General features: G+C 37.4%; 1 protein-coding gene across 13 annotated transcripts in view; it reads left to right on the top strand.

Annotated features, from left to right (window-relative positions):
- Positions 1-25,225, top strand: part of ctnnd2b (catenin (cadherin-associated protein), delta 2b) — a 207,011-nt gene that overhangs the window by 166,806 nt on the left and 14,980 nt on the right. For 9 of the 13 annotated variants that reach the window (XM_088346053.1, XM_088346414.1, XM_088346558.1 and 6 more), the window contains 6 exons: positions 1,703-1,916; positions 13,816-14,002; positions 17,552-17,669; positions 18,231-18,413; positions 21,071-21,262; positions 24,058-24,208. In XM_088346053.1, coding sequence (XP_088202179.1) covers positions 1,703-1,916; positions 13,816-14,002; positions 17,552-17,669; positions 18,231-18,413; positions 21,071-21,262; positions 24,058-24,208 — 1,045 coding nt within the window. The remainder of the gene's footprint in view (positions 1-1,702; positions 1,917-13,815; positions 14,003-17,551; positions 17,670-18,230; positions 18,414-21,070; positions 21,263-24,057; positions 24,209-25,225) is intronic. The other 4 variants (XM_088346109.1, XM_088346488.1, XM_088346181.1 and 1 more) reach the window with 1 other exon arrangement.

Raw genomic sequence — 25,225 nt, 5'->3', positions numbered from 1 at the left:
TGTGAGAGTGGTTTCAAAACGCAGGCCTGTCTCTAAATGTTAAACAAACCATGTCTATTTGCTTTGTCTCTAAAAACAAGTCGATAACCCAAAAATAAATTTACAAATAAATTGACAAAAGTACAGGTCTCAGAAATCAAATACCTGGGACTTTTACTTGATTCTGAACTTAGACTTGACAGCTATAAAAAAATGCAATGTTGCCAAAGGAAACTTCTATACATTAAATCAGAAATAACCTGCCGCTCCTCGCTGCACACACTTTCATACACTCAGTGTACCTCTGAAAAGTGATAGGTCCCGGGGACTCGCATGCTCAAAAATCTATGGGTCCCAACAGAGATCTATGGGTCCCCAAAATTTAGTGTTATCAAGGTTGAAATTGTAAATCTGTGACAAATAGATAATATAAATCTATATTTTCATTCAGTTTTAATCATCACAGTTTATTGGTAATACAAATCAGTCATCACTTCAAGATTTTTCAGTTCACAACAATATTGTACATTATACAAAATTAGATTGCTGAAATAATTATATATATCTATATTCTCATTCAGTTTTAATCATCACAGTTAATTGGTAACACAAAGCAGTTATCACTTCAGATTTTTCAGTTCACAACAATATTGTACATTTTACAAAATAATATTGCTGAAATATTAGTCTATATATTCATGCAGTTTTAATTATCACAGTTAATTGGTAATACAAAGCAGTTATCACTTCAGATTTTTCAGTTCACAACAATATTGTACATTATACAAAATAATATTGCTGAAATATTAGTCTATATACTCATGCAGTTTTAATCATCACAGTTAATTGGTAATACAAAGCAGTTATCACTTCAGATTTTTAAATTCATATATTCTTCGTGTAATGCTTTCTCAAGGTCCAAACCATTATCATCCTCCTCAAAGTGTAACCAGGAATATATTTTAGTCCATTTTGGCAGAAAAGTTATTTTCTTGCTAGGAGTATTCTTTTGTTTATTTTCTTTCATCGAATCGTTCGCTTCAACACACGTGTTTCCCTTGCCTCCGCGATCTTCCGAATAATTTATCCACCGTTTTTTCGCGCCGGAATTATTGCCGTTGTTATCACTTTCTGCATTACGTTTTGACTTATTACTGAGACTGAAGAAATTACCAATTTTGTGTTGATTTTTAACCAAATACAAAAAATTTTCGGAGGCATACTTAACCTTCACCTTCCCTCGACAACAACCACCACAACAATGACGTAATCTCGGAGCAGCGAGATCTCGTTTGCCGAGATCGGCGTGCAGACAAAAACTCGAACCGCGAGACCAAAACAACAGTGGCGGATCTGCCTGACGAAAAGTTTGGAGTGCGGTAAATCTTTTGTGTCAAAAAAGTTGCGTCCCGGGGACACACATTGATTTGCAATGTTTTTGGTTCTTTCAACTGTTCAAAATTCGGTGTAACTAATCACCCTCTTTGAAATATATAAGTGCTTTTATTTTTTTTTTATTAGCACTCAATCTGAGGAAAAACATGCTCCTTAATATTGTAGTTACTTGTCATATAACAAGGAAGGATGCAACCATAAGACCTAACTAACCACATTGTGTTTGTGCATTTTTTCCACACTTACTACGAGTAATTTTTATCCCAAAACAGATTGAATTGAGCAATTAGTCATAGATAAAACTTTCTTTCACGTTCCTTGAACACAGATCCGGCGACAGGGAGGCATCCAGCTTCTGGTGGACTTGCTGGACCATCGTATGACTGACGTGCATCGCAGCGCTTGTGGAGCTCTTCGAAACCTGGTCTATGGCAAGGCTAATGATGACAACAAGATTGCGCTCAAAAACTGTGGAGGAATTCCAGCTCTGGTCAGACTTCTCAGGAAGACGACCGACGTAGAGATACGAGAGCTCCTCACAGGTAACACACACAACTCAGTAGAATTTGCTTGTGTTAAGGTTTACTTATCTTGCACACCTTATCACTTTAAGTGTGTGCCTCAGAAAGGATGTTTTACATCAAACATAAGTGTGTAGGTCAGTGATGTCCACCTTTGTTTGGCTGGATCCAGTCCTTCTGTTCTCAGGTGGGCCAGATTAATAAAACAACATCAACCTATTTTTCTTTTCTAGGCATAACACATTTAATCACAAACCATGGGGGGAATGGTTTTCATGTTTAGCATTGAATGCACAAACTAGCTTATGTTAACAGTTGAGTGAATGCAGTTTTAAAACTCAACCGACTCACCATGCAAAACGGACTCAAGTGGGAGTTATAAAATATATATACAGTTTTTCGTCCTAATGTTTGATTTTGTTTTAAAGGAATAAAAAGTAAATACAACATAAAAAAGTTTAGGAGTGCATGAGAATTAAGATTAGACTAAATCAGATCAAATTACTTGGCTTGACCTTCTAGAATATTGTGATAAAGTTCTTTATTTTCTGTAATGCAATTAAAAAAACAAAAATGTCATACATTCTGGATTCATTACACATCAACTGAACTATTTCAAGCCTTTTATTATTTGAATATTGCTGATTTTGGCTTACAGCTGAAAAAAACTCAAAAATCCTATCTCAAAATATTAGAATACTTCCTCAGACCAAGTAAAAAAAATAATTTTATAACAGCAAAACTAAATCAAACATTTGAAAATGTCCATTGATGCACTCAGTACTTGGTTGGGAATCCTTTTGCACGGATTACTGCATCAATCCGGCGTGGCATGGAGGCAATCAGCCTGTGGCATTGCTGAGGTGTTATTGATGCCCAGGATGCTTCGATAGCGGCCTTCAGCTCATTTGCATTTGTAGGTCTGGTGTCTTTCATCTTCTTCTTAACTATACCCCACAAATTCTCGATGGGGTTCAGGTCAGGGGAATTAGCAGGCCAATCAAGGACAGTGATGCCATGGTCAGTGCACCAGTTACTGGTGGTTTTGGCACTGTGGGCAGGTGCCAGATCATGCTGGAAAATGAAATACTCATCTCCATAGAGCTTTTCAGCAGATGGAAGCATGTAGTGCTCTAAAATCTCTTGGTACACAGTTGCATTTACTCTGGACTTGATGAAACACAGTGGACCAACACCAGCAGCTGACATGGCTCCCCAAACCATTGCTGACTGTGGGAACTTCACACTGGATTTCAAGCAACTTGGATTTTGCTCTTCTCCAGCCTTTCTCCAGACTCTGGCGCCTTGACTTCCAAATGAAATGCAAAACTTGCTTTCGTCTGAAAAGAGGACTTTGGACCACTCTGCAACTGTCCAGTGCTTCTTCTCCATAGCCCAAGTCAGACGCTTCTTCCGTTGTCTTGAGTTCAGAAGTGGCTTGACCATGGGAATACGGCTATTGTAGCCCATTTCCCGGACACGTCTGTGAACTGTGGCTTTTGATACCCAGACTCCAGCTTCAGCCCACTGTCTTTGAAGCTCCCTCAAATTCTGGAAGCGGCTCTTCTTCACAATTTTGTTAAGGTTGCGGTCATCTCTCTTGGTTGTGCAGCGTTTCCGGCCATATTTTTCCCTTCCAACAGACTTTTTGTGGATATGCTTTGAAACTGCACTCTGTGAACAGCCTGCTCTTTGAGAAATTTCTTTTTGTGTCTTACCCTCCTGATGGAGGGTATCAACGATGGTCCTCTGGACAGCAGTCAGATCAGCAGTGATTTAGTTTACTGAACCAAGCTGAGTGTTTTTAAGGCTCAGGAAACCCTCGCAAGGTGTTTCGAGTTAATTAGATGATTCAGGTAATTAGTTGAATAGCCTACTTAGAGTTTTCTTAAGCTGTAAGCCAAATTCAGCAATATTAAAATAATAAAAGGCTTGAAATAGTTCAGTTGATCCAGAATGTATGACATTTTTGTTTTTTTAATTGCATTACAGAAAATAAAGAACTTTATCACAATATTCTAATTTTCTGAGACAGTCCAGTATATTGTACTGCCCTCGAGCAGCCAGAGGCAGCATTTGGTTTGCATTTATTTAAAAAATCATGAGTTCTAATAAAAAATACCTTGAGACTTGTTTCTTTTTTGACATACTCATAAATGTATTTCGGGCCCGATTAAATCATCTTCCGGCCCGCATGCCATATGTTTGACATGACTGGTGTCTGTTGAGTTTTTAAACCCACTGAGGATTCCACTCAAACAAAACTCCAACAGATAAAATTATCCACCATATTTGTAGTCTTTATTAGTGCAAAATTACATAAGCAATAAACATTTAGTGACACCACGAATCATCTCAAACATTTGATTGATCCACATAGGAATGATTTGGGTTCATTATGTAAATGAAATAAAATAAATCACATTCTAAAAAGGGAATTGCTATTATTTTACATCAGTTGTCTGATGTAGTTGTTGAAACTGAGTTTTTATTTTTTTCACACAACAGAAACGTGTTGCCCGTAGCAGGCGTGAAATTGAAGTGTGAATGTCTGGCCCTGCAATGACCGTTTCTGTTAGCAGCAGTTAACACAATTACTGATGTTATAGTGACGTAGCAATAAGTATTTATTATCAAACAAAATTAAGTCAAGTCAAGTCATTTTTATTTGTATAGCCCTTAATCACAAAGGGTCTCAAAGGGCTTCACAGGTTAATACACAGACTATTTTTCAGACTATTATTACACCATCCCCTGATCTGGAACCAACATGAGGGCAAGGAAAAACTCAAAAACCTCAACATGAGGAAAATGAAGAAACCTTGAGAAGGGACCGCACATGTGGCATCCCCCTTTCAGGATTACCAGACAGCAAAGGATGTTGCAATCACAAATAATACAGAGATATTGTCCAAGAAAAGTATAGGTTATTCATATGCTATAGAGTAGAAGTGTGTTTTAAGCTTAGATTTAAACATTTCCACTGAGGTTGCAGAACGGATCTCAGGGGGAAGAGCATTCCACAGCACCGGTGCCCGGATGGAGAACGCTCTTGAACCAGCGGAATACTTCTTGGCTCTTGGGATCACCAGAAGACCGGCGCTCTCAGAACGAAGGCTTTGGACCGGAACATAGGGGGAAATCAGATCTGAAAGATATGAGGGAGCAAGTCCATGTATGATTTTGTATAATACAAAGACAACCTTGAAATCACATCTTAGGCTAACAGGGAGCCAATGCAGGTTAGCAAAAATCGGCGTGATGTGATCGGACTTCTTTGTCCTAGTTAAAAGCCTCGCTGCAGCATTTTGTACCAGCTGATGACTCTTGATTCTGGACTTCGGGAGACCGGAGAGTAGTGCATTACCGTAATCGAGACGGGAGGTAACAAACGCGTGAATTATAATCTCCGCATCCAACTGAGACAGTATAGGACGAATTTTAGCAATGTTGCGAAGATGGAAGAAAGCGGTTCTAGTAATTTTCTTCACATGTGTTTGAAAGGACAAATCGGGGTCAAATATGACACCTACATTTTTAACTGAGTCACTCTGTGTGATGTGACATTTGCCAATGTTCACAGCAGTTTTTTAGAATAAGTCACGGCATTTAGATGGACCAATAACTAACATTTAGTTTTTTTCAGAGTTAAGACGCATGAAATTGAGTGACATCCACTCTTTTATCTCAGTGAGGCAGGCCTCCCAATTTCCACAATTTAGTGTGGCAGATTCCTCCAACGGAAGATATAGTTGAGTGTCATCTGCGTAGCAGTGGAATTTGATATTATACTTGCGAATAATATCACCTAATGGAAGCATGTAGATGCTGAAAAGAAGGGGGCCAAGCACTGAACCCTGTGGAACAACACAGGTAACACTAACACGCTCAGATGTCATTTCGCCATATTCAACACAGTGCGTCCTATCTGAGAGGTAGGATCTGAACCATGAGAGGACGGTTCCTGAGAGACCAATCAATTTTTCCAGCCGTTCTAGTAGGATATTATGGTCCACTGTGTCAAAAGCAGCACTAAGGTCCAGCAGCAGTAAAAGTGATGAAGCGCCAGAGTCCATTGCCAGTAGGAGATCATTGGTTACCTTAATCAGAGCTGTCTCGGTAGAGTGGTTAGCCCTGAATCCTGATTGCATTGATTCAAAAAGATTGTTCTCGGATATGAAATTATTCAGCTGCTGTGCCACTACTTTTTCAAGTACTTTAGAAAGAAACGGTAGGTTTGACACAGGTCTATAATTACATAAGCTTTATGGATCAAGGTGGGGTCGTTTCAGTGTAGGTTTAATAACAGCGGACTTAAAAGCCACTGGAACTACACCTGAGTAGAGTGATGTTTATAATATTTAAAACTGAAGGTCCAAGGACCCCAAAAAGACCTTTAATAAGTGAACCTGGAAGCGGGTCGAACAGGCAAGTCGTCGGTTTGGCCGTATTCACCACCTGTTTAAGATTATCGGGTGACAGTTCACTAAAACGGGATAAATTCCCTGGACAGCCACCATGCCGTGCATCTATAGATTTCAGCCCATTAGTATGTGTTGTATTAATACTGTCTTTAGCAATTTCTTCCTGTATGCATTGAATCTTCTTATTAAAGAAGACCATTAAGTCATGGGCTGAATGGGTGGAACTATCTGGGATAATCTGTTGCCTTGTAAGCGATGCTACAGTGTCGAAAATGATTTTGGGATTGTTCTTTTGTGACGCAATCACCTAATTAAATTAAGAATAACTGATCACCAAATGCAACTTGATCTAAAATGCAAATAAACTGTAAAAAGTAAAACATCTTTCGTATGTTTTTGTTATTGTTACTATTTTTGCATATTTATGTGCATTAATGTAATGAAAAACATTTAAGCCCACATTAAATTTGAATAACAATAATGATGAAAGGTAATGTGAGCCTGCATCTATCCAAAAAATGTTTCAGTTTAATTTTAAGCCGTCATAGTTCTTTCAGTGGATGACTGGTTAGCACATTCGCCACACAGTACAGAAATTCCAGGTTCAATACCAGCTACGACCTCCCTACGTAGAGTTTGCATATTTTTCCCTTGTTTGTGTGTGTTTTGTCCAAGCATGACAAATTCCTTCCACATCCCAAAAACATCACAGACAGATTGATTGGCAGGAGAATGAATGAATATTAATCAGCACTGGTGCACATTACTGGAAACTCAAATGTCTCCTTTATGCCAAAGTTCAGTACCTTAACTAAACGTATAATGGAAAGTTGCCGAAAGAAGTGTACTGGCCTTACTTCAAGGCAAAGAGAAATGCGCAGTAACTGCTAAAAAGTTTTGTTCTGCCTAACTACAGATGCACAGTCTATTTATTTAGCATAAAACAATACAGTCATGATTAAGTTTCTGAAACAAATCAGTTATCAGAAAGTGACAGACACAGACTGTTCCTAAGTCATCAGCGCATTTACTCATACAGTTCTTTTGAATTCATATTTTTGAAAATATAAGAAAATGCCCCTACTGATGCTCTTGTCACCCCCATTGTTTAATAAATAATAACTACAGAATAATAGGTTTGGGATTTACGTAAATGCTGATTGTTCTGGACTTTGGCCATATCAGAGTAAAAGACATTGTGCCAGCAGAAGAAAGGCCAAATGGGAGCATCCTAAAATAAAAATAAAAAACCCAGATTCCTAAAAATATGTGGTCGGGCAATATCTACACAAGTTGTCATACTTGAGGGCATGACCATGTTAAAAATGAAATGTGTGTTGGTAAACTAAAAGGTGAAGCCTAAAGCAAAATATTGCTTCTAAATTCCATATGAATGTTAATGGATCAATGTTAATGAATTTCAAGATTAATGTGTGGCTTAGAGCCCATTTCAAAGAACAAACATCTCAAAATTAATCAGATGACCAATTGATCCAAATTTGGACTTACTTTCCCAAAAGGTTTTGTTTTCATCATATCATACCAAAGAGTGTTTGGACATCACCTCTCTTAAGTATCATCTCTTTGGGGCATTCGTAATCAGGATCACAGCAGGGAGGCAAGCTTCCCGACTTACACATACTGGACACAATCATCATGAAAAACAATGGCTAATGGTGGACAAAGAAAAAAACGTCTGCAAAAAATGACCTCTATTTTCCAATCTGTCTTGCGCTAACCCTGTTCACAAAACTGTTTTTTTTTTTGTACTTGAGGCATCTTAAAACGAGTGAAAGGCTTTTTCTCATCTGATTAGATGCCAAATAAAGCAGCATATGAAATTACCTTTGGGCTCAATTGGGAAACCCCTGGGCAGCACGGCGGCAGAGTGGTTAGCGCGTCCGCAGCACAGTTCTGAGGTCTTGAGATCGAACCTTCCTGTGTGGAGTTTGCATGTTCTCCCCGTGCTTGCGTGGATTTACTCCGGGCACTCCGGTTTACTCCTACATTCTGGATACATGCATGTCAAGTTAATTGACTGCTTCAAATTGTCCTTAGGTGTGAATGAGTGAGTGACTTGTCTTTCTACCCTGTCCGTGTGCCCTGCGACTGGCTGGCACCCTGTTCAAGGTGTCCCCTGCCCACTGCCGGAAGACAGCTGGGATGCGCTCCAGCACCCCCGCAACCCAACTGAGGATAAGCGGTGCAGATAATTGATGGGAAACCCATCACAACGACATTGCAAAAAAGACATTTTTCCAATCACACAGTGGGTAAATTAAACTGGAGATTCCGACAGGATTGCCATGATGCTCAAGAAAGACTGTGTTTTTTTACACATTACAATTTAACAGAATTTCCCCTGTGACGTAAAAAAAAGTAATCAGTTAAAAAAAATCCAATCTTTGTTTTCATGGAGAGAGTAGTGGCCTCTTTTGTGTCGCTACACAAAATTACAGGAGGCTGCTCTCACTCTTGGACCTCCATCAATTCATCAAAATTTCATCAAGCCAGTCTGAGTGAGTAATTACTTTGGTATTCTACCAGCATCAAAGAAATGTCATACTGAAATAAAAGAATGTCAGCAGCACCAAACAGATGATGAATGCACAGTAAAACGCTCTACCTCAAGGAAAAACTGTGTTAGCTTTTCTAATATACCTTATTTTCATAAACTCATGTTGCTTTGTCATAAATATTATTTGATTGTTATCCAGAAGCTGGAAAGTAATGTGCTGTATCTTTGTAAGAATAGTTTTAGAAAAGTTCGTTTAATTTGCCGTTGTTTTGTTCGTCAACTGTTCAGCAACGTGCATTGTGATAATCGTTAAGACAAAAAGATCTAGGACTGGACACCACTAGAGCCTATCAAACACTTTTAATGGCCTTCATCAGTGACCATGGAGGTATGCGGAATATTAAAATTCACACTAAGAAAAGTGCCATCTTGTATATGCGTTTAAAAACAACATAGCAAGGTGCAAAGGAAGTTTAAATTAGACAAAGCCAGACTACGCTATCCAAAATGAAAGTTCTGAACAATGAGCTTTAACCAGTGTTGACATACATGTAACAGCATTACGTAATTAGGATACAAAGAAAATGTACCGTCTTTGTATTCTGTTACACTTACTAAAAGAAAAGACATAATCGAATTACAGGTACTTTAGCTAAAATAAGGTTTATATGCAGAATTACAATATATTTAAAACTCTATTTCGTTTAGATAAAGCGCCAAAATACAAATTGTGTTGTAATTTTAATCATTGACACTAGAGAGACCGAGAGAAATTAGGTTTACACACGGCGTTTGGAACCGTATCTTTTGTGGAGATTGTACTGACGGGCACCTTATCCACCAATACATGTTTGTCAGAATGTGTTGCAGGTAAAAGCACTCTTTTCTCCCTCAATGTAGCACTCATTTTGTCAAATTGGTGCATGCCTGCAGTTTTGTGAAGCTGGTAATGTGTGCGTACTGGGCACTAGGCAGCAAAGTCGCCTGCTAGTAATGTGTTTAGAGAAATTCAGTACATTTGATTGATTTTGGGATTTTGCAATCAGTTGTTGTTCTTAATCCACTATTTGATAACTGTATTGTTATGTTGTAAGAATGATTTACTCAGCCTAGTAAATCTGATCTAACCTTGGTTTCATCCATTTCTTTTTAAGGTTTCTTTGTTCATTTATGTTAAAACAAATTTAGTAATTGTATCTTTACTGTTTATAATGTATTTATTGGTATTCGAGCAATCGAAAGCAATCCAGATACATTACTTGAATATCATAGTATTAGGATTACATTAGGGCAGCACGGCGGCACAGTGGTTAGCGCATGTGCGGCACAGTTCTGGGGCCATGAGATCAAACCTCGTGTGTGGAGTTTGCATGTTCTCCCCATGCTTTGCGTGGGTTTTCTCCGGGCACTCCAGTTTCCTCCCACATTCCAAAAACATGCATGTCAGGTTAATTGGCCGGTCCAAATTGTCCCTAGATGTGAATGAGTGAGCGAATTGTCTGTCCCTGTGTGCCCTGTGACTGGCAACCAGTTCAGAGTGTCCCCTGCCCACTGCCTGAAAATGGCTGGGATGGGCTCTAGTACCCCCGCGACCCTACTGAGGAGAAGCGGTACAGATAATGGATAGATGGATGGATAGGATTACATTAGGGCGGGATAGCGTGCACTACGATTGGCTGGCAACCAGTTCAGGGTGTCCCCATACCACTGCCCGATGATTGCTGGGATGGGCTCCAGCACCCCCGCGACCCTACTGAGGATAAGCGGTGCAGCTAATGAAATGAGATGAGATGAGATGAGATGAGAAGGGTAAGCGTGCAGCCCCATGGTGTGGACTTCCAGGGTTCAATTCCAGATACCGCAGCCTCCCTGTGTGGAGTTTGCATGTTTTCCATGCGTGTGTTACCTCTAGGCACTCTGGTTTCTTTTCACATTCCAAAAACATCCATGTCAGGTTAATTGACCAATCCAAATTGTCCCTAAGTGTGAATGAACGAGTGAGTTGTCTGTCTCTGTGTGCCCTGCGACTGGCTGGCAACCAGTTCCAGGTGTCCCCTGCCCACTGCCCGAAGATGGCTGGGATGGGCTCCAGCACCCCCACGTTCCTAGTGAGAATAAGGGGCACAGGGAATGGATGGATGGATTACTTCACTGATTACATGTTTCAACAGGTAACTTGTAACTGTATTGGATTTTTTAAGTAACCCTCCCATCCCAGGTTTCAGCTATACAGCATACTGTCTGATTGTTCAAAACATAACAAATTCTTATATGGTTCTAATGAATTCTTTTTGCACAATTTTAGAGTGTTTTTTTCTCTGTAACAAGTAATGAAGAGAAGAATTTCTTGAAAGATTGTGTGGGCAGGCTCAAGAGGTTTAATCACCACTTAATTATGTGGAATGAACTAAATATCCTCAACTAAAGAATACTTTCAAACAGTCAACACATGTAAAATAGGTCGGTTAAAATTTAAATGAAAAAAATGTTTATATTCTTTTGAAATATATTTTAGGAAGGTGGAGGTGTTAAACTACATTTTTGCATTACCTGAGATGTTTAGATTTTGAAATAGTTGTAGGTTAAAACATAGAGGAGTAAAGCAAATATATATTAATTTTGGTTTTGTGTTTTATCTTGAATTTTGCAGGAATTTTAATATGATAAACTCATTTTGTTCTAAAGAAAAATGTAGAGAAGCTTTGGGGGAGAAATGTGAATTTAAAAAGCAGGGTTATTTTTAATGCATTGCATTTGAATCAATGAATGCTTAGAAGAGCAACTTATACACAATGTGAATACATCTGAAATTCCACGTGACATTTTAGGAAAATTGATGTGAAATGTGTAAGGGTGATCCTTGCAGAAGTAAATGAGTCTCAAGAACGAATGATGAAGGTATTAACAGAAGACATCAGATGCATAATTGAAAAATGTAATTTTTTCGGAAACCTTTGGAATGAGAAAAATCAAAGAATTGAAGTTAGAATGGTGAAATAGTGACGAAATATATGAAAGACGGTGTCAAATAATGCTTGAATGCCTCTAGCCTTCACAAAACACCTTGAAGCGGATTTTAAATGAGATCTTTTCAAGTTTATTAGTAAAACCATGCCACAGTCTTTGTCTTGAAGTGGTCAAAATCAATAAGTCCCTATATAATGCATTTTATTTTGCTCCAGTTGCCATGGTTAGACTGATGGAGGCTGAAATTCGGTAATTAAAAAAAGAAAAAGGAAAAATCATGATTTGATTGTTTTTGTCTCCCTGCCATTCAGCAACGAGCTATTTGCTAGGCAATAGCTCGAACATATTTCTCCACCAGGACTCCCACTGTCGTACCAAAATGACAAATGGCTCTGTCAGATGTCCGAGATACGGAAAAGTGAGCAAAGAAAATTCAAATATCAAAATAGGCAGCTAAAGAGATGCAATGCAGTGATGCAGGAGAAAAAACAGATAGCTGAGTGAACGACAGCCCTAATGAGAGTTTCAGGGACAAAGAAAGCCTACCAACATGTTCATTTCCTCTCTCTCAATGCAAGAGCGCATTTGTAACCTCCTGCTGCCACTCATGATGCAAAGCTGAGGCAATTAACCCCTTTCATCTGTGCGTGTTAATTTTTTGCGCGTGTGCAGAGGGTTTACGAGCCCACACCAGTTTGATCAAAGATAAGAACCCGCTCCGCCTTTCTCCTCAGGCGGATGATGTCATCTTGCACAGTCCAAAAGAGGCTGCATGGCGGTGAGAGGATTTAACCCATGATGAGATGATTTACAATACTTTTTCGGGAAGCGTGATCATCAGAAGGATGCTCAGCTTTTCGAGTATGCTGCGGGTATTTCTTTTCTCTGCTTTTAGACTACTTCAGAAGCCACCCCCCAAAAAAATCTTAGATATTCAGCTTGAGGTATGCAAGCTAAGGAACACCCGAAAGAATGTCAAGCCGTTTTCATAAACAACTATTAGATTGGCTAACAAACCTTTTTGATTGAAAAAGATTGTCCTGTGATTCAGTGGTTTTTTGAAGCAGCGGTTGGCAAACTACGGCCCATGGGCCAGATCAGGTAATGGATTGAATCCAGCCCGTGAGAAAAAGTTGAAAGAAGCACAAGACCAAATAAGCCCCTATCACCTCTAACAATGACCTGCAGTTTTAAATATAATAAATCTAAGCACCACTCACAAAGCTTTATTTTGTCGTTTCGTCATTTCGCCAAAGTAGCTACCAACCCATACTGTCTCCCTCCTGAAAGGTTCACAGATCTAACCAAATGGTCCAGTCTGTACCTCTATATTTTAAATAGAGTATTGTAAATGGAGACTTACTCGTGCGATATTATCCCACGTGTGATAAAGTAAATGCATGCATTTCACTCACCTCTCATCTCCCTCACCCACAGCCAATAGTTACACACATAAAATGAGTGACATCTCACAACCTCAATGTAGATAGCCATATGCCATAAGTTATCCATGAATGTATTAGATTTACTCCCCCTCCCTCCACTACTAGCAAACCTAAGCACTAGCTAACTTTTTGGTAGCGACATTGAAAGTCTTTGACGTGAGTTGACCTACTTAACATAAAATCGCTCGAAAATACATAAAACATACCTTGTAAAAAAATGCTTGCTGCAAGTCCTGGAGTACTTTGAGGGCTGCCGGTCTTGATTGATATTCATAGCTGTCTTCTGTCTTCATCAAAAGGGTTTCGATCGCAGTGATCTTATTATTGTATTGTATGCTTAATTACTATTTGAATGTGGTTTTAGTGATCAGGAATACGTATTTTATAACTATTCATGGTTCACTTGTATTGTTTTAGGAGGATGGGAGGGGACCAAATATTTTTTTGTTATTTCATATCAGGAAAATGTGGTCGTTACACGAGCAATTCAAGCTACGAGAACAATCCTGGGACTAATGAAGCTTGTAAGAAAAGGTACCACAGTAACCTGGCTCCCTCTTTTGTAGGAGTCTTATGGAACCTCTCATCATGTGATGCCCTGAAGATGCCTATCATCCAGGATGCCCTGGCTGTTCTGACCAATGCTGTGATCATCCCCCACTCGGGTTGGGACACCTCGCCCCATACGCAAGAAGACCGCAAATTACACCTGCACTCATCCCAGGTCCTTCGAAATGCCACCGGCTGCCTCCGGTCAGTAAATCGAGCCGCTCTTTACATTTGCAAATACCCGATTTTATAGAGCACAATTTCTTTTTTATGTATTGGCCTCAGTACTTGCCCATGTTAATATATATATATATATATATATATATATATATATATATATATATATATATATATATATATATATATATATAGTGCTTCTGGGTGTTTTTTTGTTCGTGATTTTTTTTTTTTTTTAAAACAAAGCAAAAAAAATAAAATTGTTTTTGCAAGTTTAGGATTGCTGTATTTAAACCCGAGTGTTTTAATTCGATGATAAATATCAAAATATATTTGTTACTTTAGCTTTTAATTTGCAATGCATTGTTCAACTGAAGCGTGATCAAAATAGTTTTGATGAAAAAAATGCTCATGGGTTTCTTTTATAGTTTATATTTATTGTTTATAGTCTTATCACAAAAGTGGTCAAACAGTCCTACAATAGACAAAACTGCACTAATAAACTAGCCACCAGAGGATCCTACAACTCCACCTTCATAAAAGCCCCCAAAGGGTTAGGAGTACCTAAGGATGAGGTCATTACTGACTGAGAGTATACGACTGTAACAAAATAACAACTGTAAATCAACAAATAACAACAGATGATTGCATTGTACAGAACTAAAATTAAATTGAGAGTTACACAGACCCAACACAGACCATCCTTCCTAATCTTTCCTTTGCTGTCTGGTGTCTATTAAAAACACAATGCACAAAACGTGGATGTCTATGACTATAATGTATTAGTAATATTACTTTTATAAAAAAAACATTCAATTTGATCAAAAATCCACAAAGGAGTAAACCAGCAATAACCGAAGCGCGGAGGGGTCTCTGTAGTTTTGGTTTTGTGCTGGGAGATTGACAGCATTTGCTGCCATTAAGATTACTCATTAATTGGCTTTGAAATGTTGCTGTTTGTTTCCTCAAAACACAAGCTGATGATGCCTGATACATGTTCCTTCTGCACGTTGTACACATAGTTTCAAAACATGTGTTCATAGTAATGTCTGTACTTAAAAGGGAGGCATGATAACTGATTTTTCCTACTGATACCAATAAATACCATGCTTCCAAAGACCGGTAACCCAAAACATTTTCTTCACTACATATATATTTTCTGTTATATTCTTTTAAAAATTCATATTTTAATTAGTTTGTCCATATCAAATATCATAACAGTATTTTGTTATGAGCTTAGTTTTGTTCCACATCTGCAAAATATAACTAAGATATATTTTTTTCTCATACCATTTGAAGAGTATAGCCAGGGTCTGCCCATTCCTCTCTCAGGCAAACACCAAGATGCTGATACATGCTTTTATTCCTCTCATTTCAATAATTTTTTACCTGCTCTCTGGATTCCCAAAAGGTATTGCAAGCCTCCAACTGTTGCAAAATTCAGCAGCACGTGTTCCAAACAATGCAATGGCCAAGCTCTTCGATGCTATGTCCACATTTCACAGAGGTAGAAAGGAAACACAAGTTTCACTAGTACTACATTAAACACTAAAAATATATTAAGTAAAAAATACTGTAAACGTATTGTCAGCTGATTGAATATTGCGTGTGGCTCCAGATAGCCAATTATCGGATTTATTTTTTGCCACTTCACTAATAACTGTTTATAAATATTGGCCTGGTAATTATTGTGCAATTCTAGGGAATATATTTGAGAATAGAAATCTTCTCAAGGTTCATGACTGATTTAACTAAGTAGTGACTAATTAGTTAATGGCATTATGTTTCTTAACATTGAGAGTTTTGCATCCTCCCCTTAAATTAAAGTTGTAGTCATCTTCAGAAGCGTTTTTGTCTTAGCTTGTGGATCAGCTGCCTAAAATCCAACCCATCTATCTTCCTCATGCCTCATTAGGGAATGCGGAGACTCTGATTAAAGATGGAATATTTCATGGGAGGTTTGGTGTATCATTGGCCACCTGCTCCCTTTTGTCCTCCAATCTTTCATGCTCCCTACGTTTGCAGTCTATACCTATTTACATTTCATCCCACCATTCTGGTACTCGATTTCAATCAGCACGTTAACAATTCTTCCTGGCCCACCCCGTGGTTACTGCATCTTACTTTGGACAAACGGTGATATAAAAAGCTATCCTCTTAACTAAATGAATTCATGATTTCAAGCCGGGTCCACGAATGAAAAGACAAATAAAAAAATATGCCTGGTTTTCACTTGTTCTTCACCATTTCATTCTGTTGTACATAACTAAGTGTCCGAGTAAAGGCCACATGTGAAATAATGGATGGGCCGAGCCATTTGGCTTGATTTATTTATTCTTTGTTTTAATGGTTGTGTTCTTTTTTTAATACTTTATATAATATCAATCTAGTTTTATTAAGATGTTGTGGTGGTCAAAAAAACTTGAAATCGTAATCGCAGCATTTCAGGAAAATGTCTGTTTTAAAAAATATATGTTTATTGGCACATTTAAAAACATTTACAAATATACATTTTAGATCAGGACGTTTAAACTCAGTTTGACTCTGGGGCAGGATCCAGACATTCTATTTTAGGGGAGCCCTAAACAGTGAGAATATGTAAACTTGAAATGTTTAAGATACCTCATTTTTCAGTATTATGCTTTATCATTTGGCCTACCCAACGCATTTTAATATTGGATAAAATGGGATCCTCTCCAAGCATAAAACATTTATTCACAAACAATAGGAAACAAAAAAATCATGTTTGGCATTAAATCAACTGGTTTATTTTAACAGTAGAGTTAATTGAGTTTTACACCTGAACCAACTCGCCATGCTGAACAAACCCAAGCGATAACTATTAAAGATATATACATTCTACCAAAATTGTTGTACTGGTTTGAAATAAATAAAAAGAAATACATACAAAAATTTTAACAGTGCGTAGACAATTAGATTAGACTACTAGACTGGGCCTACTAAAGCCAAGTGTATATCCTTTACTGCCAGAGGGAGCATTTGTTTGCATTTATGTTAAAAGTTACAACTTTTGACAGAAATGACCGAGAGATTGGCTTCTTTTTTGACATAGTCAGAAATTTATGACGGGGCCAGATTGAATTATCCAATGGGCTGCAGGCCGTATGTTCAGCATGCCTGTTTTAGATTGTGATGTGGACATCAATGCTTTACACTTTATTACAAGCATTTACTTTATCAAATGATCACTTCGAAAATCAGAAATCCTAGGAAATCACAATGGCTTCATGCTGCTGTCGCCTTGTGGGTCACTTTGTAACTGGGAGCACTATTAGGTTACAATTTCTTTATTGTATTGATGTGTGCTGTAAGTAACTGTGATTTCAAAGAACCATGAATATATTATTCTTTTGAACTTCTGTAATTCTGTTAAAATTCCGTGACATAACACTCTCATCATGACACATCAATGTGGTCCAGTATCAGTTTATCTTGATCAATTTTCGCTTTATCGGTGTGACATGCAAGTTCTCAACCCCTATTAATGCTTGGGCAGTGTGATTAGTGTTAGCATGCTTATGTATTAACATGTGTGTGTATGCATGTGTGTCTCAGCAATGTGAGTTCTGCAGGCGAGGAGGCCCGCCGGAGGATGAGGGAGTGTGAAGGTCTGACAGATGCTTTACTGTACGTGATCCAGACTGCACTGGGGAGCAGTGAGATTGACAGCAAGGTAGTATACGTTGCACACAATTATGTAAAAAGTGCAGAGCTGTACGAACACACAAACACATTTAAAAAAAGTATACATAATCTACAGTGAAGAGAAATGACTAAAAATGTCCGAATTGTGTACTAAAAAGACAGCAAAATAAATATGTGTGGATTCAGAGTTTGTTTGTATGCTTGAAACCCCCCTGGAAAACCTTGAATTTTGGCTGAAGTGCTTGTAAATGCTTGAAATTGTTGCGCATATTTCTTGGCAGTCTGACGCGATAGACCACGCGTTAAATGAAGAAAAAGAAAAAGAAGTTGGCCCTTACTTTAGCCCTTATTGTAGTTTTAATTCCATGGACCTTATAGTCTGGTGCTCTTTGAATGAAAAAATTAAAAGAAAACGTTACAAAAGACTATTTTAGTGGGGCCCCTTTAAAATACAGTGTGCCTTACAGTGCTGAAAATACAGTATGGACTACATATAGTATGAGCGCGCTTTTTCTCACTTAATCACTCACTCACTCACTGGTGACAAAGATAAATTCAATGATGACTTTTCCCTTCTCTTCTGGGTCAGACTGTTGAAAATTGCGTCTGCATCCTGAGAAACTTGTCATACCGTCTGGCTGCGGAGACTTCCCTTAACCAACAAGGAGGGTCTGAGGAGCTCGATGGTCTCTTATGTGACACTGGTGGGAAGGATGCAGAAAGTTCTGGATGCTGGGGAAAAAAGAAGAAGAAAAAGAAGGGCCATGATCAGGTCAGAAACGTCATTCTTTATTCCACATCTTCAAAAATCTTGCTGGTTGAAACAAGGGGAGGAAAAATGAGTAAAACAAATTATCTTTAGTCAAAAACGTGTGATGAGTTTGCTGTCTGGTGAGGCACAGTCAGATTTACAAATAAATGAACCCATACCTTGTTCACCATTAGATGAAAATTTTTAGATCAAGCAAGTAATAAATGAACTGTAGCATAGAATTTTACCTTAACTTATATATGAAGTATATGCACTGCTCCTTTTAAATAAAAGCATTCATAAAATAGGTAGTCATCCATTAGGAAAAAAAAACTTACTGGATCACTTGACTTGCTGTTATCTTGCCTATACTATCACTAATTCTATATTTGGGGCTGATGTGTGTGCCAAATCAGAGTAATTAGCCTCACTATCGCCATCTGCCATGAAGCAAGAAAATTGTTGCCTTGTTGCATCTGCACTTGCTCAACGCAGTTATACGTTACGTACTGATATCCCTAATAGAACTTAAAAATCTAAGAATTTTCAAAATTGATAATAAAAAAATGAGAAGTTAATTGAGAAAGAACTGAAACACTGAATAATTACAAATATTTAATATATGTTTAATTTTATATCTCCATGATACTTACTGTATGCACGTTACGAATTTAGGGCTATCAAAATAGAAACCAGGTATGTTTGAGTGTTGATTGTGTGATTCAAAATGATCATTCTGAATTCCCACCTTGCTCAGACGCAATGTTTTTCTGCTCACCAAAAGGCTTATCCCTTTCTTAAAATCTTTGATCATTTTCTCAAACTTAACTACAAAACAAAATCCAGCCTGATTCAAAGTTTTATTTAATGTTACCAGAGCTCAACAGCTTTTTTTTGTTCGGTCAACTACCGGTAATTGCCAACTTTTGACTTTGACAATCTTATGATCACAAAAGTTTTTGTTTAAAGACCATTAATTACTGTCTTGAAAGAAGGAATCTTCATAAAAGCAAAGCCTGTTTAACATCTCACTGAAACAGTAAGCGGCTACATACAAAATTTAGGTCCAGTCATGGCCGCAAGAGGCAACTGTTGGTTTAGTCAGTCAAATAAAGGCGGAAAAGCAAGTGAAGATAACAATCCAAGAAACAGCATCTTAGTTTTTTAATGCTCAGCTATTCCCACTTTATGTGGCTACCTGTGCTTATTATTCCAAATGTTCGTTTTAGTTGAATTGAAGTTGAATCTAATCATTTGGCATCCAAGCGCACAATCATTCCTCATTAGGTCTAAAATTAAGCTGTTATATTTGATGCTCCATATTCTTGTCAGCTCAGAATAAACAATTAGAGACACACGCTGGCTGAGTGGCAGCTATCTTTCACATCAGGAGAAGATAGGGAATGGAAAGCCCAACACAACTGCTGCTTGAAACACCAATTACCCTTAATTTGTTCCCTTTTTCATTTCCAGCCGACAAAATAAGATTTTGAAATGTGACAAGTGAGGCAGGTTTGTTAGCATATGCTTGTCAGGCAATCTTTCAATACAGCCCACAATCAAATTTAAAAAATATTAATAATTTTAAAAAAAAATCAGGTCCTACAATGTTCTATTACATGTGTCAGCGTTCCAGTGCAGCTGTAGCCGAATACCATGGTGTAGCAAGTAGAGCTACCCGATTATCTCTGGCTAATTGGAAAAGGGATAGTGGCAAATTAGCTTAAATAAAATATGAGATCACATACAGAGATGTGAATGGACCTTGCCCATAAGACTAATTTTTGGACTAATATTGACTTTGTTGTTCCCCAAAATGATCAACTGAAAAAGAAAAACTTGGGTATAACGCGCACCGCTATTTTCTATTAAAAATCGGTCCAACAATGTTTGGCTTATTCTTGTTTAAAAATTCGCGGTAAGATGGAAGCCTGGGAGCGTCTAATTCTAACCACTTTATCATCCTATATTTTGGTCACTGTACCAGAAACGGATGTTAATTTTGTTGTGCATTTCACATGTTACAATAAAAATAAATGTAATCCAGGGTAAACTGTAATAAAGACTTGAAAAAAAAGACAACAAAAATAACATGTAACATCTGAAATGAACGACGAAATTAACATGTGTCTCTAGTACCGACTAAAAATAGAGTGAGAATGGGAAAAATCCCTTTTGGTGGTCCGGTGGTAAGGTTTCACCGCTCCCACTGCCGCATGCCAGGTTCGATATCTGTTGCAATTGTGGACTGATCTGGTTTTATCAGTCTTAAATTCCGTGTATAACTTCTTTTGGTTAAAAATAAGTGCGTTCTAGACAAATAATTATGTGACTCATTGCAATGATGGAGTTGTTTGGCTACAATGTATAATCATTTTAATAACATATTTTATTGGTATTATTTTATGTCAATGATAGACCCTTATTTTCCTTTTCCTTTTGTTAATGAAGAAGATGATTCATTTGTTTGTTTATTATGAGCTATGATTCAGTCTTTCGTCTTTTCTCTGTAAAAAAAAAAAACACTAGTTTGGTAAAACAGATGATGGACTACATCACAATGGGCAATTTAAAGCACTTCAGTTCCTTTATTTACTGCTTTCATAAACCAAAACATTAGTGCAATTGTTGTATTTCAACACGATAGTAACCTGATTTAATATGTTCGTTTTTGGCAGTGGGATGGCGTGGGGCCATTTCCAGATGCGACAGAGCCCCCCAAAGGAATCCAAATGTTATGGCATCCCAGTATTGTGAAGCCATACCTTACCCTGCTTTCTGAATGCTCCAACCCAGACACTCTGGAGGGAGCAGCTGGTGCCCTGCAAAACCTTGCTGCAGGGAGTTGGAAGGTATCACCTCGAAATCATGTGTGTATTGAATCCCTAAAGGAATTTGAAAACAAGACAAGAGACCACACTGTTTTTTGTGTGTGTTTTGGGGGGGTGGGTTTAGGGGACGGACAGCACTCTTTGAACACTAATTTTCTTAAATCGACTCTGCCATTAGGGGCATTACTAGAATAAACACTGTACTATAAAATTCAATCTGTATTTCCGTGCCTGCACGTTGGTCGGATATATTTATACCTGTCAACCTCCAGGGCTCCATGCCCTTACAAACTGTTGTAATTTCCCTTACAAAATACAAAATAATCTTACACCATTTTTTTCAAACGTGTTTATTTTTTTATATGTAGTTTAACATGTTATATTGTACATGTGTTTCGTTATATCATATATATTGTTAATTAACATTTTGTTGTGAGATATTGAGTTGCTCGAAATGAATGAGGTTTATTATAAAAAAAGTTAAAAAATGAAGTACACATACACTGTAGAAGGAAAAACATACATGCGAATATAATTAAGTAGAATTTTCTTATTCAAATTATTAATTCATTTTCTGCATTAAATTATTGTTGGTAATATACTGATTAAAGGGATAACCACAAACCTGTTTTTTTTTTCATTTTCTCCTTTTATACTTCCTTTTTTTTCTTATCTTCTTCATACAACATAATAATTCGTAATGTAATGCGTCAAAGCAAGTGAGCCGTTTGAGAGCCGGCTCTCTTTAATGAGTTGAGCCGAAAAAGCCGGTTCTCTAAAACGAGACGGACTTCCTTTCACTACACAACTACCTCGGAATGATGCATGATGGGAAATCCCCAGGCGGCAGACACATGCGCACAGTACCATCAAACCGCTCGCTTCGTTTGCAACGAAAAAAACGATACCGAGATAGAGGCTACCGTGGCGAACTCGTTTGACTTGATTGATTTGCCGTTTCGCGATAGTCGGTGTATACCGGATGGTACCCATAATTGACAAACATGCGTTTTTCCGTACGCATCTTCTTGTACGTTGTACACGTCTTAAAATTCATAATAAACGTACTTTGTATGGCAAAAAACAGGTATGTATATTACCCACCTGGAAATAAATTGTGCTCATTTTAAAGATCAAATTATTATTTTACGAAATTTTGAACTTGCTTTTCTAGTTGCTAATTTCAGTTTATCTGCTAACAATTCTGCTCATTTGAAAGATTATGGTTCTCATTTTCAGCGTAATATTTTAAATATTTTTACATTTTTTTCCTTTTTCTTACATTCTTATATTTTTCAAATGTCAAATTGTTTTCTGCTGTTGAAATGCTTAAAAATACATTTCTTAAACTAGCACAATTACCTTAAAACATGTTTAAACATATTTTTTCATATAATAAGAGAAATAACCTAGGCCACAAAGTCAGGTATTTTGCTATATTTTTAAGCTTGTTTTTAAGTAACATAACACAAGACTGGCTAACAATGTTTGACTTTTTAATTGCTGTCTATATTTTTCAATGATTTATGTTTTTTGCACTTCTGAATTAGGAAATTTAAACATTATTTCCATCAGGTCAGTTTTTTTGCGCTAAATCGATAAAAAAACGACAAAATCGATTGCGTTCGTGTGGCATTTTTAGCTTATTTTTGTCGAATCACCCTAAGTACGTTTTATTTTTAATGTCCAAATATATAAACTGATTACCTGATGGAAATATTGATTACTGTCAACTGAATAGTGGAACTTCAGGGCTCCTTCCAAAGTAATCCATACATGCCTACATGTAAAACCAATGTGATTTCTGGATTCTGTACATCATATTCAGCCTAAATCGTCTGAAGAAAATGCAGACCGCAAATTGGTTGATGACCTGTATAATCAATAAAATGAGTAAATTAGTCTGTCATTGCAGCTAGCAGAGCATTTGCATACAAAATTGGTTGAGAGGCTGAGTAAACTCTGAACCACTTAAATATCTTACAACAAGTCATTTTGCTTGTGACATTTTAATCAATGTAGTATTTTCATTTTTGTACATATGGAAGTCCTAAATGCGCAGTAAGCGCATGCAACATCCTAATGCGTTTTCAAACCCAGAAATATCTAGCATGGAACAGCAGTATTACATCGTTTGGACGTTATTCCGACAATTTACAAGAGGAATGTTTTGATTTTGTTGCTTTTGTCGAGCAGACTTTGTCAGTTGATGTAAAGTTGTGTAGTTCGGAGAGACAAAGAAAAAAAGTATGTGTCAAAGTTGGAGGCGTGTCCCAACTACAAATGGTCTCATCAGAGTCATTGGGTGAAATGTCTCTCAATATTATTCCATTCAGTTGTGTAAACGCAGCGGCGCTGCCAAAAGAAAATGAAAAGTTTTTGTTGTATTCATTATCTTTACATCAGTTTACATCAGAGTTTTCGAATAACCTAAAAGTCTAATTGTGATGAATTGAATTCCCAAGAAATCGTAAAAATAGTGCAATGAAAAGAAGTGCATAATATATTACTTTCTTGGTATGTTATTTTTAAGGTCACGATTATCACAATCTCAGAAAAAGGTTATTTCCATGGCAACTGAATATCTTTCTTTACTCAGAAATGTTCTTTCAGCCCAACGTATACATAGATTCTTTGTGCCAAAGAAAGCATTGGCTATAATTCAAGAATTATGTGGTTGAAGCATCCTTCAGAAACTTTTTACAATATTTAAAAAAGGTGTATTAAAGGAAAATTATTGGTACATTTTTGAAGGTGGTAGTATGTTCTATAATTAATAAATCAAATGCATACACTTTAACCATCTTGCTCTTTTCTCTCATGTCCGTGCCAAGTGGTCAGTCTACATCCGGGCAGCAGTACGTAAAGAGAAAGGACTTCCTATTCTTGTGGAGTTATTGAGGATAGACAACGACCGAGTAGTTTGTGCCATTGCCACTGCCTTGAGGAACATGGCCCTGGACATCAGAAATAAGGAGCTTATTGGTAAGTAACTGGATAAAATGATTTGTAAAAAAATAAAAACAAATTTAAAAAAAAATGTTCAAAGGACAACATTAACCTTCAATAAAGTTCAATCAATAAAGTTTTAAAGTGCCAGCTCTCCTCTCGGTTGCCAGTGTGGGAATCCTTCAAATGGATTCAGAGTTTGACAATTTTAACATAAGCGTTGACAATTCTGAATGTTAAATAATACAAAGTGCGTCATCTAGTTTTGTAGACACTAGGCAACAGTGCGGCACACATGGAAGGGTTTTCCATTAAATCTCAGGTTTCCATTAAACAGACGTTTATTCCTACACTGTCATGGGGAGAACATGCAAAATGATCACAGCCCACAACGTCTCACTGTGAAGATGACATGCGAACCATGCCATGAAAAAAAATGTAAGCGATGATGTATCTGAATACCATATGTGTCACTCCAGAGTATAATTTCTACTGAGACAAAGATGTTTAGGTACCAAAAAAATCATAAACAAATCAAAGTGGAGCATATGTGAAGGTGGAAATGTTTCTCTATAATTGAGGCATTTTATGATTATTTTTTTTACATATTTGCACTTTTTCATTGTAAAGATTGTAGTCATGCAAAATTTAAAAGTAACAAACAGTGGAGATTTGTCTATATATGTTTTTGGAATAACCATAACTGACAGACATATACAGTGCTGTGATAAAGCCCCTCTTCTCGTTTCTTAGTTTTTTTGCATATTCATCACTTACTCAAGGTTTCAGATCATTAAACCAATTTTAATATCACAGAAACAACCTGAGGAATACAAAATGCAGTTTGAAATGTTTATTACATTTATTACGGTATGAAAAAAACAATACCTATCTGGCCCTAAATGAAAAAGTAATTGCCCCCTGAACTAATAGCGAGTTGGGCCACCTTTGGCAGCAACAACAGTACAGTAATCCCTCGGTTATCGTGGTTAATGGGGACCAAAACCACCCGCGAAAAGTGAAAATCCGCGAAGTAGCGACGCCCCTTCAAAA

The sequence above is a fragment of the Urocampus carinirostris genome, chromosome 1 (assembly GCF_059441175.1).
Source record: "Urocampus carinirostris isolate Australia breed hairy pipefish chromosome 1, RoL_Ucar_1.0, whole genome shotgun sequence".
NCBI lineage: Eukaryota > Metazoa > Chordata > Actinopteri > Syngnathiformes > Syngnathidae > Urocampus > Urocampus carinirostris.
This window is presented reverse-complemented; position numbering and strand designations above follow the sequence as displayed.